At 41.6% G+C, this 16,185-nt stretch overlaps 1 protein-coding gene across 1 annotated transcript; it reads left to right on the plus strand.

Moving 5' to 3' along the window:
• The first annotated feature begins 2,716 nt into the window (after positions 1-2,716).
• On the plus strand, positions 2,717-15,744 carry LOC134219898 (probable chitinase 2). The gene is made up of 4 exons (XM_062698797.1): positions 2,717-3,661; positions 12,403-12,555; positions 12,618-12,813; positions 14,734-15,744. Exons 1-4 carry the CDS (start codon positions 2,773-2,775, stop codon positions 15,569-15,571), a joined length of 2,076 nt encoding a protein of 691 aa, XP_062554781.1. The 5' UTR covers positions 2,717-2,772; the 3' UTR covers positions 15,572-15,744.
• Positions 15,745-16,185: the final 441 nt, after the last annotated feature.

Raw genomic sequence — 16,185 nt, forward strand, 5'->3', positions numbered from 1 at the left:
AGGCCTCATATGGGATGAGAATACAGCATTGAACCACGAGCCGGGATGCTTGTTGATGGTGATGTCTTAGATGCGACAAAGTTTATCATTGGATGTAAAGTGTGTTGGTAATGATTAAACATCTCCTCCTTATTGGCATTACATTCCCCACTGGGACTTTGCCGCCTCGCTGCTTAGTGCTCATTCAGCACTTCCACAGTTATTAATCGCAAGGTTCCTAAGCCAAATTGCCATTTTTGCATTCGTATATCATAAGGCTAACACGATGATACTTTTATGCCCAGGGAAGTAGAGACAATTTCCAAACCGGCACCGGGAATCGAACCCAGCCACTCTCAACAATGATAAAACGTCTTGAACCTGTTAACATCGATTTACTAGATGGGATTCTCAGAGATTCGTCAGGCAGGATATCAAGATAGAAATAAATTTGATAGAAAGTAATATTCGCTTGAAATAACAATTTGTGAGAAATAGGTATGTAATTGCAAAGCAAAATAGCAGGCAAATGAAAAGTTTAGCAATGATTTGGAATGCATAATCATTAACAGTATCATTAGCATCTGAAAGGAACAGAAATATGTCTTTGCTACAGATTATAGTGGAGATATGCTTCTAGGATTTGAAGAAATCTACATGACGGGAAAGCTAACAGCAATAAAAACCGATGCGCATGATTTCCTTTCTTTTTGACTTGCTTAAGCTGACTAACCATCTGTAGACTTTGAGGGATTGTTATGTGGGCACTATCAATGCATGAGTCTTGTGTGGCAAGTACATTGGACACACTATATGCTCAGGGAGAATATTTGCCACCCGAAAACATTCCATAGCGAACGAAGAATCGAACTCAACATCTTTCGAATGGACGATACAATGCCTTTGCTCGCAAGACTAACAGGACTCAGCCGGTGTTGAACTTAGTCTGTAGATTAAAAAAACACCTTAACAAAGAAAAAAAAAACGACTCAGGAGATCCTAGCATTGCCATGTTGTAGTATCTAAAAGAGAGGAGTCTGAATAACAAAACCGTTATTGTGCACAACGATGGAACACGCAACAATATGTGTGCAATGAGCGTTGGTTCATATATTGGAACGTTGAAGAATACGTAATAGTGTTAAAGCAAAGCTATTAGTAAATGCATAAACCTGTGTTTATTATGTTTTTCCAGTTATAGTAACTACAGAAATTACACAGTTTGTGTGCCTCTTGGGGATTGCAATTTAAACCCTTAGTTACGCATGAATAAATGAATTCACTCGAAAATGTAAAAGTAAATTTCCCGTTTATTTTGTCTATGTGTTGGCGCTACTTTGCTATTAGGAATTGGAAATAAGTGTATATGAGGTTATCCGTTGTTTCAACATGACTGTTCTTAGGATAGGATAGGATAGGAAAAACTTACGGTTTCTTTTCTATTTTTTTCGGAAGAAGGCGGATGTGGGATACTGGAAATACGATAGCTTGCTTTAGTGTGTAAGTACAGTTAGAGTCTTGCTCCGGCCCTTTGTATACTGACAGATGAGTGAACACAAGTTCATTCCAAGCAGGAACGATCGGAGTCAAGTTATGCTCATCAAAGTAAGCGTGGTCCTCTTTCACCTCTACGCCACCGTATCGACAGGACGCACATATCGGAGCTATCATCAGGTGCTGGGCAGTTTCCTTTCGCAGCAAATATTCAGACTGCACAGATCTTACCAAAACAGCAAACCAAGTATCGCATATAAATGAATGTAAATTGTTGGAAATAATGAGAGCGTTTTTTACCTAGTCATGTTTTTTAAACATTTTATATTGCACTAGAAAAAAATTATCATCAAATCTTGGTTATATTTTCAATTCTACTAGCAATAGTGCTAATAACCTCACTGGATAACCAGAAATCATCTCGTCGGTATAAGCATACAAATAAGGCTCCCCAGACCTAAGCGATTTCACCGCCGCGACGGCGACAACTAATCCCAGCAATTCTATCATTGGGTCGCTGCAGGCAATGTTCCATTTGCGCTTCCATATCTACGGCGACAAAATCGCAGTCGCCAAGCGATAGAATCGCGTCACGTTGCATGTGTTCCATGCACCTTGTAGGATTGCGTTTATAAATGTGAATATTATGTGTTTTGTATGTGCAGTACTTATGGAAAGTAGCGAAAATTCTAGGGGGCTGGTGTGGTTCGGTTCTAGGTGGGGCTAAGGCCCCCCTAGCCCCCTGAAGTCACGCCAATGCATATCAGTAAAGTTACAAAGTAGTAGAATGTTATGTTATAGCCCTAGCTCGTCTTGTTAAGCGATAACGTTCATCTAAACAAGCTCTAAAAATAATCTTCTTTTCAAATCATTCTTATGTATACTACTGGTTTACCGAAAGGATGCTAGTTATTTTTACAATTTTGCTAGTCGCGAAGGATTTCAAATTATTACAAGCAACCTTTTGAAGAGTTCCAGGAATCCAAAACAAAATTCAATCGCGTTTTCAAGGGCGTACTAAATACAAAAGCAACGCATAACTGTCATTTTTATTACATCACGTATGCGACGCGGCAAAGCTGGAATAATAAAAATGACAGTTATACGTTGCTTCCTTATTGAGTGCTGTGCCCTTCAAAACGCGAGTAGATTTACATTTGGATTCCGGGAGGCTTGTCCTTAAGTGCATTACTAGTTGTTTGCATCCGTACATCTGTTGGTTGCAAAAATCAACTATGTCAGTACTTGTTCAACCATCATCCTCATCTTACAGTTGTTGAATTTAATCTTGCAACCAGTATGACCAGATTCACACTAGTTATTCTAATCTATTTTACGGTGCTACTACAGATTAAGTGCGAAATTCAATGTGGCGTTCCTACAATTATAAAAAACCAATTAATCGTTAATGGCCTAAATACAGCTCCTGGTGAATTCCCATGGCATGCTGCCATTTACCATCGAAAATCAACTACCGAGGAGTATAAATGTGGTGGAACTTTAATTAGCAATTGGTTTATCCTGACTGCAGCCCATTGCGTGACAACTGGGAATGGCAACGTTCTCGCTACCGAATCCGTTTTTGTGAAACTGGGTGTCCATGATTTGAGAAAACTGTGGAAAAAATCAGCTCAGCAACATGACCTCACCAAAATAATCAAAGAGCCTCGGTTCAGCTCTGAAACATTGACACACGACATAGCTATGCTGAAGCTTGCATCGGAAGCTGAATATGATAGATACGTCATACCCGCGTGTCTATACAAGGAAGATGATCTGCCAGGACAGCTCGGAACGGTTATTGGGTATGGATTAACCGAACAGGACGTTTTGGCTATGGTATTGAAGAAGGCGACTATGCCAGTGATTGGGTATCCGGAGTGTTTGGAAAGTGATCGAGATTTTTTTGCTCATAGCTTGTCAGATGGGGTAATATGTGCTGGATACACAAATGGCACTGCTGCATGCAATGGAGATAGTGGTGGTGGATTGTTCATACAAAAGCATGGTGCATGGTATTTAGGTGGAATTGTTTCCCATACCAGGAAGCGAGCTGATAATTCATTATTTTGTCAAACTAAAGGATATGCAATCTACACGAAAATTACAAAATATTTACCATGGATTCACAGTACTATGCGTAAAACAGTACGGGAAGATGGCCTAACCTCGGCAAGCACTAATTCAGGTAAGTCCCTATAAGGGGCCATACACGAATTACGTAAGTAAGGACTAATGAGAGAAGGGAGTCTGACATTTACTTACGCTTCATACGAATAAAAAATAATTAATTTGAAAAAAAAATCTCACATTAAGGAAAGAAGTTTTTGAAAAAACCTAAATTATTCCTTTCGTAATTAGTATACGGCCCCTTCTAAAACTTGTTTCAGCCGATGTAATCAATATAGAAAAATATTAGTTTTCTTTGTACAACATTGTTGTACTAAAACTACTATCGTTCAAACGAAGATAGTGAGAACAAGTAGGCATGTCATTTCGGCTGATTTGTTATGAGCCAGACACAATGCGATTGTGCATACACGCGGAATATAGCAGTCGCTAATCGTTTCGAGATGATTTCCTTTTTATGAATTTCCATTTTTAAAACATCTCGGCCTCTCGGAATCCAAAACAAAAAGCACTCCCGTTTTCAAGGGCATCCCATTCAAAACGGAAGCAACGCACAACTGTCATTTTTGTTATTTCACGCATGCTGCGAATGCAATGCAGCTGGACTAATACAAATGACAGTTGTGGGTTGCTTCCAAATTTTATGGGGTACGCGAGTGCTTTTTGTTTTGGATTCTGGGAAGCTTGTCCTTAACCACGACGTTCTGCTGCATTGATTATAGGAAATGTAAGATAAGATATAGGGGAAATGACGGCTTTGGCAGGCTTTGTTCTATTACTGTCTAGGGGGTTTTCTATAACAAATTATGCTCAAATTTGGCCTAAACATTCTTTGCATATCGAAGAACATTTTAGCTAAATTTTATAAAATTTGGTCAACAAAAACCCCCTAACAATAATAGAACAAAACCTGCCAAAGCCGTCATTTCCCCTATGTAAGTTAAGCATTCATAAAAGAATATAGTTTATTCAGAAATTAATTTAGACTGAACTGATTTTATTAACTATTTCTGATATGTCAGCAATAAGCTCTCAACCTGGTTGACGTTCCTTCTCAATCGGACGACCGGTTCGTTCGATGATGTGTGTCAGCAGGTTGTACGTTGGCTGTACTTTATCGCTGCGTATGCTCGTTCGTCCAATGTACCATGCTGTTGCCAGGTCGCTGTTGCTACCCACTTGTTGATATTGGCGTAGTTGCATGGTTCTGGTGCTGAACTCCTCCTAACGTCTCCCCCCTCAAGTGTCGGACGTCCTCGTTCGACTTCTCCCAAACTTTCAGAACCTGAAGCCTTGGGAATGGAATGAACTTTAAAGGTATTAGTTTCCCTTTTTTTGATAACGTATTTCTTGACTGAAAGCCTCGATCGTAGCGTCTTCTGCCTTAAACTTTGCTGTAGTGCCGTGGCACCGCTTGCTGAATCTGTGGAAATAGACTACGATCAAAAGAAAAATGGTTATGGATGCAATCGTGACTCCTCCGATCACTTGTGATTTAAGTAGCTACAATCAGATCCTAACGATTTCTTCCAGGTTTTCTAGATTTACTTGATGATTATCCTCCATATCGGAGAGTAATGTTTTCTTTTTTTATTTCATTATTAAAGAGGCTTGCAGCCCTAGGCTGGCTCACCGTTAATGTTTTCTATAAATATTGGTGTAGAAAGTTCTGCGCTCGCTAAGATTAGGAAATTTTGTAGGAATGTTTGGTTGAGAATCTTTACTGTACAATTTTACGTTTTGATAATTGTAGGGGCTGCTATGATTCGGTTGTCTCAACAAGGGCCTGATATGTGAACTCTCACTCTGCTGTCTAGAAGAATTGTGCCTGGGATGATTTCTTCGACTATTATCTGGTTGGTATCATTGGACATGTTGCACTTTGCTGCTTGAACTACCCACACAGGTGAAGTGTAAGGCGAGATACACTCTTTAACTATTTCGTTCCGAACCATTTTCCTCACTTGATTCTGAACTTCTTCCTCAAAATCATAAAGGTACAAGGTACAAATGAAGTACTTGTAAGATTTTGTGGATGCATTTTTGGATGCAATCGGTTGTTCATATTTTATGTTTAATTTTATGCCTAAATGTCAGCTTGTCCCATTCTGCATATAAAACTTCTTTGTATCAATCAAACCCCGATTTTAAGGCCTCTTTCTCTTTCTCATTCACGGGATCGTCACGAAAAGTGTAGTCGTTGGTAATAATTTGCTTTGGTAGCTCCAACAAATCAAATGGATCATTCTCCATTTCAGCACTGTTCACATTAATTTCGTGAGCACTCTGCGAGTTATTTTGGATTACCACGGATTACCATTACCATTTCCAACACTTCGATATAATCCAGGTAGGATAGTAAATAAACGAATTGCGGTTCAATTAATTTTCTATCAGAAAATCACCATCTCTTTTTGTTCGCAATGTAATATATTGAAACTCCTGTTAACCGTTTGATTGTCTGGGAGACTTTTCGACATTTGAAAAGTTTTCTTTCCAATTTAAGTATTTTTGCGGATATCGATCTGGGCATTTAAATCCCTTAGTGACTCGTAACCAAGTTCGTAAACGATCAATCCGTCAAAATATTTGTGGAATTTTAAAACACATAAAAAGGAAGCAGATTTGTTTATAGTAGTAGTTCCACTAATGTTTGTTACTCGAATCCTTTTTTCGCTCACATGGTCAGGTGTGTCAAACAAAAATTTAATTTCCTCTTTGGTTGTTTTTACTGAAATACAGGGAACGAAATTGTTATTCCATACGTTTTTACCCCTGGCGGCTCTTCCACCAGAAAATTTAGCTTATCATCCACGAAGTAGCGTTTTGGTGCAAATTCAGAACATGACTTGTATTCCGAACACTAGCATTTTAGGGCCCTAAAACTAAAACTTTTATTGGTTTTACACACTGAGGATCAAGATTACAAACGACTTCAAGCTCCTGTGGATAAAATTACACGAATAAAGTCAAAATGGCCTTTTAAAAGCGAGTGTTCGGAATATGAGTCATGTTCGGAAATTGAGTCAAAACGGTACTTATCATCAGAGTTGAACACTGAACTATCTAATAGTGGTGGAGTATCATGTTCCTTTTCGCGAGAATTGCTGTGTTGACATTCGTCAGGATCATTGTCGTGGTTGTTGATCACTGTCCTAGAATTCGCCGTTCTCATACAGACGTCGTCATCTAGTGCAGCTTTGTAGTATCTAAATTTCCCCGATGAATTAGATTTATTATGGAAATTCTGTGGGCTCGAAGGCATGACGGGGAGTTCAGCTTGCTGGGTTAGGCGTTTACCTTACGGGTGCGGTGGACGTTCATGTGGTTTCCTATAAAATTTCTGTCGGTAATCAGCATTTAAATATTCCCTTGCTTTTTATTTATTACCAGACTAAGGCCGGAGTGGCCTGTGCAATACATAGAAGTCTTCTCCGTCCAGCTCGGTCCATGGCTGCACTTCGCCAACCACGCAGTCTGCGGAGGGCCCGCAAATCGCAAACCTGAGCGATCCACCTTACCCGCTGTGCATCACGCCTTCTTGTTCCCGTCGGATCGTTTTCGAGAACAATTTTCACCTACTTCACTTTACTGTCCGACATTCTGGCTACGTGTCCGGCCCACCGCAGTCTTCCGATTTTCGCGGTGTGAACGATAGATGGTTCTCCCAACAGCTGATGCAACTCGTGGTTCATTCGTCTCCTCCACGTACCGTCCGCCATCTAGAGGCCTGAATAAAAGAAACGCGGATAGAAAATATGACTCGGCCAACACTGCATTTAATCTTCTTCATCAAAGAACAACGCATGAAAAGGAAGAAATGGTTTATGTAGATAATATCTTACAATCCGCTATTTTATGTGTCCACATCATATAACAATAGAATCCAATAAACAATGGAATTTCATTTCATAATCTTTTAATGACTAGCATATATTATTGCAAACTAATGTAAAATAAATTCATTTGCAGTATTTGAGCCTACATTTTGGCTGTTGACAGGTCTCCTGCTCGATTGGCTGCAGTTTTTTGACGGTTCGATTGGCGGCACAAACATATCAGCGTTTCTCTTATTCAGGCCTCTACACCCCACCATAGATAATACGCAGCACTTTCCTTTCGAAAACTCCCAGTGCGCGTTGGTCCTCCTCGTTGGTCCAGGTCTCCTGGCCGTAGAGAACTACCGGTTTAATAAGCGTTTTGTAGATAGTCAGTTTGGTACGGCGGCGAATTCTATTCGATCGAAGCGTTTTGCGTAGTCCAGAATACGTACGATTTCCAGCCATGATGCGTCTCAGAATTTCTATGTTGGTATCGTTATAGGCGGTCACCAGTGAGCCCAAGTATACGAATTCTTCTACCACCTCGATTTCGTCACCACCGATAGAAACTCGTGGTGGGTGGCTTTCATTGACCTCTCTTGAGCCCGCTTCCTATCATGTAGTTCGTCTTCGACGTGTTGATGACTAGTTCAATTCTTTTAGCTTCGCTTTTTAGTCTGATGTAGGCTTCCTCCATCCTCTCCATGTTACGTGCCATGATATCAATGTCGTCGGCGAAACCAAATAACTGGAGGGACTTCTTTGAAATCGTACCAATCGTGTCAATCGTATTACTCCCTCCAAAGCGATGTTGAATAGCAGACACGAAATACCATCACCTTGCCGTAACCCTCTGCGCGTTTCGAAGGGACTCGAGAATGCCCCTGAGACTCGAACTACGCACATCACCCGATCCATCGTCGCCTTGACCAACCGTATCAGTTTATCCGGAAATCCGTTTTCGTGCTTTAGGTGAAATAGCTGGTCCCGATCGATTGTATCATATGCGGCTTTGAAGTCGATAAATAGATGATGTGTGGGCACGTTGTATTCGCGGCATTTCCGCAATACCTGACGTATAGCGAACACCTGGTCTGTGGTAGAGCGTTCACCCATAAATCACGGCTGGTACTGCCCCACGAACTCTCTTGCAACTGGTGTTAGTCGGCGGCATAAAATTTGGGAGAGTACCTTGTAGACGGCGTTCAGCAATGTGATTGCGCGGTAGTTGCTACAATCCAGCTTATCGCCCTTTTTGTAGATGGGGGACACACGACACCTTCCATCCACTCATGCGGCAGAACCTCACCCTCCCAAACCTTGGTAATCATCCAGTGCAGCGCTCTAACCAGTGCCTCATCACCGTGTTTAAACAGCTCTCCTGGTAGTTGGCCAACTCCAGGGGCTTTGTTGTTTTTCAGCCGGCCGATCTCCTCCTAGATTTCCTGGAGATTCGGAGCCGGAAGTTGCATGTCCTGTGCACGTGCTCCTAGGTTCGTTACCATACCACCTGCCACCTCGCCATTCAGGTGCTTTTCGTAGTACTGCCGCCACCTTTGGATCACCTCACACTTGTTTGTAAGAAGGTTCCCGTTTATGTCCTTACACATATCGGGCTGTGGCACGTGGCCCTTACGTGAAAGGTGTAACTCTCATAGAATTTTCGTGCGTTATTAGCCCGGTACAGTTGCTCCGTCTCTTCCCGGTTTCGATCTTCCTGCTGGCGCTTTTTCCTTCGAAAAATCGAGTTTTGTCTGTTCCGCGCCCGTTTGTATCGGCCGCGTTCGCCCTCGTGTGGTGTCGCAGCAATCTCGCTCATGCTGCATTCTTTTCCTCAACTAACTGCTCACATTCGCCGTCATACCAGTCGTTTCTCTGATCCGGGGGCACCGTGCTTAGTGCAGCGGTTGCGGTACTTCCAATGGCGGATCGAATATCTCTCCAGCCATCTTCAAGAGACGCTGCGCCTAGCTGCTCTTCCGTTGGGAGTGCCACTTTCATCTTCTGTGCGCAGTCTTGGGCTAGTCTACCATCTTGTAGCCGCGGCGGACGACTCCGACGCGTGTTGTACAACTTCGAGAGTTTTGAGCGCAGACATACTGCAACGAGGTAGTGGTCGGATTCAATATTCGCACTGCGGTAAGTGCGTACGTTCGTGATGTCGGAGAAGAATTTAGCGTCGATTTGGTTTTCCGTTACTTGATTAGGTGATTTCCATGTGGCCTTGTTGATATTCTTGCGGGGGAAGAAAATGCTTCGAACTACCATTCCGCAGGAGGCTGCAAAGTTTATGCATCGTTGGCCGTTGTCGTTCGATACGGTATGCAGATAGTTCGATACGGAACGGATAGTTTCCGATGACCGGTCTATATATTTCCTCCCATCCATCGTATGTCTGCTCCAGCTGTGCATAGAACGCTTTTTTTCTCGTCGTCTGGTCTCCCTTCGTATGGGCTGTGCACATTGATGAAGTAACGGCATTTTATCCTCAGCTCGCTCATCCTTGCGTTGATTGGCTGCCACCCAATCACACGTTGGCGCATCTTGCACAGCACTATGAAGCCGGTTCCCAGCCTGTTGGTGGTGCCACAGCTTTGGTGGAAGGTAGCCGCTCGATACCCGCTTTTCCACACTTTCTGTCCTGTTCAGCAGATTTCCTGCAGCGCTACGACGTCGAAATTGCGAGGATGTAATTCATCGTAGATTATCCTGTCACAACCTGCGAAGCCTAGCGACTTGAAATTTAATGTTCCAAGCTTCCAATCGTGATCCTTTATTCGTCGCCTAGGTCGTTGCCAACTATAACGAGTCGTATTATCTTTTGTGTCGTTCGTAATCAATGAAAATAGATACTATCTAAATCTATCTATTCTCATTGGTTCGTAATGGTTGTTTTTAAAGGTGGCCTATTGGGTCTGCGCAAACCTCCTGTCACGTCGGAGGGCCGTCGTGCCTGCCTACTCCCTTGTTATCGAATATGTTTCTTCCAGGGTTTCTGGACGATATCTTCTAACATGCATTGAGAGTTGCTTGCTCAGACCATCAATGTATCTTGTTAGGGTAATCAAACTTATCAGTTTATTGTTTATTGTTGTTTTTCTTAATGAATCTTAACTCTAAAAACCTAGTTCAATCAAAGGTAATTGCCTATTTCCGGGGATTAAACCACCCGACTTGGACGTTAATTTACAATGTTATGAAAACTCATATGTGAATATGTACGTTATGTGGAAGATATTGATTTGGAAAATGTATTGGAGGTAACCACTTTCCCTTCGATGGGACTCGAACCCATGACCCAACAGTACGCTAGACTGGTGCTTTAACCAACTAAGCTACGAAGGACCTCCGTCGGCCTTCGCAACCTACCGGCTTTTGAACGAGCTCGAGATTCCCAAATTGGACGCATAGTCAAATCACTCGCAATCCATTTCTCAAGCCAACACTTCCACATGTGTATTGTACACGTCCACATTAGAGGAGCGTGAGTATTTAGAATGTCTGGCGGCTAAAAACCTAAGTTCTAAGAATATCACTTTGTCGAATACGTCTAATTAATGATTCAGCCGGAATGTTTATATTCATAGATAGAACATGCCATTGCTTTTATAGAAGTATCAATTGCTTTGATAGAGTTATAATATTCAACTATGGATTTACTGCCTTGTCTAATGTAAAAGACTGATTGTATATAAGATGTTAAATTGTAATTAATTAATAATAATTCTGTAATATTTCCTTTATTTTCTCCCACCTATTCGGACTGCCTGCTGCGATCAGCACTTCTTTGACTTCTCCAACATTTTTTTCTTTTCACTGCACGTATGATCTGATTGTAAATCGGATCATTCTCGTACTTTTCAAATAATTCGATTGTTTTTTCGGTGTCTTGGATCCAGGCTTGGGTTTCGCTTCTGTTTCCACTGAAGGGAGAAAGATTTTTAATAGGGTCGGTAGGGTGTTCTGGAAGCCAAAAATGGGTCGTCTGATTTTGCTTCAATTGATTAAATTGAGAAATAAGTAGATTTTGATTCTCCGTTCGATTCTTAATATGTTCTAGGAAATCATGATCGAGTTGTGTAGACGCAATGTGTTGTACGGACCGACGTTCACTGCCTGCGTCCGTTTAGGCGAAATTAGATAAAATAAATTTGCTGAGCTCGAATTTATCACTTGCTTAAGTTATGCCACGTTAGGCGTTGGGTACTGTCCGTGAAATAACAAAAATTACACGAGGTCAGAGATGCATCTGAACACGAGAACGCGTGTTCGTGTTCAAAAAGTTCTGAACACTGCACACTGTTCAAGAGCATTGACCTAACTTAGCAACTTGTATCCTAGGAAAACAAACTCAAGTGACGGCATGCTACACATTTTTCGGCTAGTAATGGAACACGTGGGCATCTAACGGATATAAATCAAGCATGCTAGTATGTTTTTGCATAGTTCCAAATCTAAGGAATCTTAGTTACCATGATCATTTTGCTTGCGTACCTACCTAGTGCACACTGAACTGTGTTCAGAGTTCAAAACTTAGAACACCAAGGCGCGCTCATGTTCTGTTCAGGATGCATCTCTGCACGAGGTTGATATGCGTTCACTCTCCGTAAATTATAATGTTGATAACACTTGAGTTGAGACACTGTTTTGATATGCCGCACTGGGTGTTTTATAATAACGATTTTAAACTTGTACTTACAATATGATTCCTTCCATCAGGGAGCCTGCTCAATCGTGTGTAAATATATGGTGGGGTAGATTCCAAGGGTGGGATAAGTCCTCCTGATGATCTCGAATTCCTGTTCGTATACTCCGTTGGACTTAGGACTTCTCCTTCGTCACCTTTGTATACACTAGAGCTCAGTTGACCAAAAAGAACTTATGACAGTTTTCGGAACATTTCCACGCTTGGATTGAAAGTCAAACTGACGAAAAGTGCACCTTATCAAATTTATTTCTTCTCTAAATATCGTTCAAGACCGAGTGGTGTCCTGCTACATATCAACGTGGGCCGTCTACCGGAGTGGATCTGGATCATTCAACTTGGACCAGGTTGACCCTAAACTATGCACACATGTCATATATGCTTATGTCGGATTAGATACAGAGAACAACACAATTAAAACACTAGGTATGTAAACATATCGAATCGTTCATCGCATCTGAATAATAAATATTGATTCTTTCTTACAGACCCGTGGAAAGACTTAAAGGACAACTACGGTTTGGGTGGTTTCGAAAAACTAGTCGGTATGCGTAATTCCAACCCGCACCTGAAAGTAATGATTTCGTTGGGTGGTTGGAATGAGGGTTCCGTGGAATATTCTAAACTGGCAGCCAATTCTCAAAGGCGGCAAACTTTTGCTGAAAATGCGCTTGAATTTATAAAGTACGTATGTTCGATGTCGTTTAACGTGATTCTACAGTATATGCAAACCTCCCTGTTTTTCCTTTTTTATCACTTACCATGCCATCTGTACACCTAGAACTTTTTTTTTATTAGGTCCGCCATTTTTTTAAATACCTACCAACATTTTATTGCTATTATTGTTATAAAAATGCCCAAAAACCATCAGAATCCGAGTACCAACCTCCACCGCGGTTAGCTCTTTTTTGCAAATTGAATATTTTCGGATGCTTGATTCGTCCAATCTTCACATGTTCTTTACTGCTATATATCCACAGTCAAGCGAGTGCACCTTGTTTATGTCCCCAACAACGGGAAATGTTAGATGCTTCGTCGAAATGTGGAAAAATTCGGTTTTTCCAGCCTTCCTATCTGATATTTTGACCCTTTTATCGCCTAACCTACATAATTTTACGTCTAGTTTCGTTACAGCCATGCCAAATACGGTAAATATGAGGGAATACCCAAGAAGCGTTTTGCCTAGCCAAGCAAGCCTTTGGCACAGCAGAGTGTGATTGATTCACACTCTATACAAATCCACCCAGCCCGTTGTTGGGGCATAGAGTGAGATGCTCTCGAACAATAAACAATGTGCACTCGCTTGACTGTGGATATACAACAGTAGAGCACATGTGAAGATTGGACAAATCAAGTATCCGAAAGATATTCAATTTGCAAAAAAGAATTACGAGACGAGCCAGCTCAGGGCTGAAAGTCTCGCTAATAAAGTCAAAAAAATAACTAACCGAGGTGGAGGTTGGTACTCGGATTCTGATGGCTTTTTCGCAAACGTGACCTTTCAGTGGTCTTGTTGTGTAGGGGTTATCACGCCTATCTAGAGAGTAGAAGTTTGAGGGTTCGAGTCCCTCCAAGACACGTGGATTCTTTTTCGCCAATTTCATATCAATTTGTCCATTTCGAAACATGTGCTGTGCATATGCACAGCCAAGATATTTGACACTTTGTACAGCTTTATGCGTCTGCGTCTTGCGTCTGAGCCAGCCTAGCTTTCGACGAATATTGTAGGCAGTAGCTTTCGCTTGAAAACCGCATAAGCGCTCCAGTCTGCCTATTGCAACCACAGAGAACAGACATGGATACTCGAACAAATTTTCGGTAAAAACGTGTGTAAAGATTTAAATCGCACCTCAGCGCCGCCAACGCAGGCTGCCCGACATAAAAACTCAATCTCACTAAGTGATGGCGTTGGCATACACTACATAAACAATGTAGGAGCGAGGAGCGAGCCTAGGAGCAATTCGAAATGAACACTAGCGCTAAAAAGTAAAACACGGCAAATTTCAACCATATTTATCAGCACACTAGCACCGCGCAACGGGGGCATAACGACATACTTCAAAATGACCAGTAAAAACTTTACACAAACACGCGAATGAAGATGAACGTCTGTTCTCTGTGTTGCAACGTCCACGCTTCATAGATTCGTTAAATGTTACCGGAAGAAATATAGTATAAGCATTAACCAGATTCAGTGCTAGTGATCCTTTTGCGTAACTTTACTATCTGAAACTTTATATTTAGTATGATGTTGATATTCAATTCTCAACATATGTCATTTAATTGAGAAATCGTGGTTAAGTAGCATAGATAGCTGATTGTAGTTATGTCTACCGATATCGGAAGTCGGTTTTTATTTTTGCAACTGAGGAGTTTTCTGCGAGCATGTGCAAACAAGCGATGAAATTGGTGCGAGATGCGATGGTTTTGTGAAAATGGGAAAATTGAAACCAATGTATTATAAATGAGCATGAATAATTCCCCATCGGGGTTAGCTTTGACTTTTCTTATAAGTTATCTGAAGAATGCACAAAGCAACATTGCTTAGTGGATTGATCAGAGTTTATTTTTAGTACAGGTTATAATCTGCTTCAATATTTTCAGACGGCACGGCTTCGATGGACTAGATATAAACTGGGAGTACCCAACGCAACGCGGTGGTAAACCTTACGATCGAGAGAACTTCGTTCTGCTCGTCAGAGAACTAAGCCAAAAGTTTTCAAGAAATAATCTCCTATTGACCTCAACCATTGAATCTAAACAATATACAATAGACGCGGCCTACGATATAAAAAACCTGGTCAAGTACTTGGATTTGTTGCACATCAAATCATATGACTATAAAGGAAGCTGGAACAAGAAAGTTGGATTCAATGCGCCACTCAAGGGTGACGATGTTCACAATATCGAAACATCAATCGATCATTTAATAGCTTTAGGAGCCCCAAGAAACAAGATTGTTCTTGGTATACCTTTCTATGGACGAACATTTATAACCGAAACAGTACCCGCAAAGATAGGCGATCCATCGGAAGAAATGGGCTTCTCTGGTCCTTACACAAACGAAAATGGATTCATAGGCTACAATGAAATTTGCGCAGAGTTAAAGGCAAAACCATACCTTTGGCAGATATCTTGGGATACGAATGCTGCAGAGGTGGTCGCCCAAATGCAGGGCAGCAACAGTAGCAAAGTGATTATATACGACAGCACTCGGTCGATAGCCCTGAAGGTGCGCTATGCCGTGCGAAAAAATCTTCGTGGTGTAATGGCCTTCTCCATCGACATGGATGACTTCAACGGGATTTGTAATCCGGAAAAGGACACATTTGTGGACTTCAGCAATCAATTGACTAGTTCACCTATCAAGGACAAATATAAGCTACTACGAACAATCAATGACGCAATTATAGTATCGGTTGGAGAATTGAATCAAGAATGAAAACCTCAAAAAAGTATACCTTAGATATAAAATGGTATGAAATATGCTGTGACTAGCATTTAAGAATTGCTAATAGTAATCTAATGAAATTATTCTAAAAGTGAGCAGCAGAACGCTATGTTAGTTAGTAATAATAAAAAAATTAGAGACACAATACATTACATTAATAGAAATTAATCTGTTGGGTGGTATTCTCAACTTCCCTCAATGCGGGGCTGGTTGGCTTCCGTCGTCCGCTGAGCTGCCTGAAGTGTTCCTCGTAGTGCTGCTTCCACCTTTCGATCACCACACGTTCGTCCGTCAAGATGTTCCCAACCTTATCCCTGTACATCTCGGCTCGCGTCATAAAGCCTTTGCGGGATGCGTTAAGCTTCTGAGAGAACTTGCACGTTTCTTGAGAACGGCACAGCTGTTCCCTCTTCTCGCACTCCACTTCTTCCAGGCAACTCCTGAAAAAGGCGAGTCTGTTGTCTTCATTTCTGCCTATAGCGTTTCACGTTCTGGCAGTTCCCTTGCTGCAGCGTGACCACCCACGCTGCGTCCTTTTCCTACAGAATCTGTCTGCACTCTTCGTCAAACCTGGGCAGCAAAGGAATTTGTTGAGAGCTGATCTT

The sequence above is a fragment of the Armigeres subalbatus genome, chromosome 3 (genome assembly GCF_024139115.2).
Source record: "Armigeres subalbatus isolate Guangzhou_Male chromosome 3, GZ_Asu_2, whole genome shotgun sequence".
Classification (NCBI taxonomy): Eukaryota; Metazoa; Arthropoda; class Insecta; order Diptera; family Culicidae; genus Armigeres; species Armigeres subalbatus.

Coding starts and splice junctions, on each gene's coding strand:
- LOC134219898 (XM_062698797.1), top strand. CDS start 2,773: ATGACCAGATTCACACTAGTTATTCTAATCTATTTTACGGTGCTACTA. Junction 12,556..12,617: donor CAACACAATTAAAACACTAG/GTATGTAAACAT, acceptor TCTTTCTTACAG/ACCCGTGGAAAGACTTAAAG. Junction 12,814..14,733: donor AATGCGCTTGAATTTATAAA/GTACGTATGTTC, acceptor CAATATTTTCAG/ACGGCACGGCTTCGATGGAC.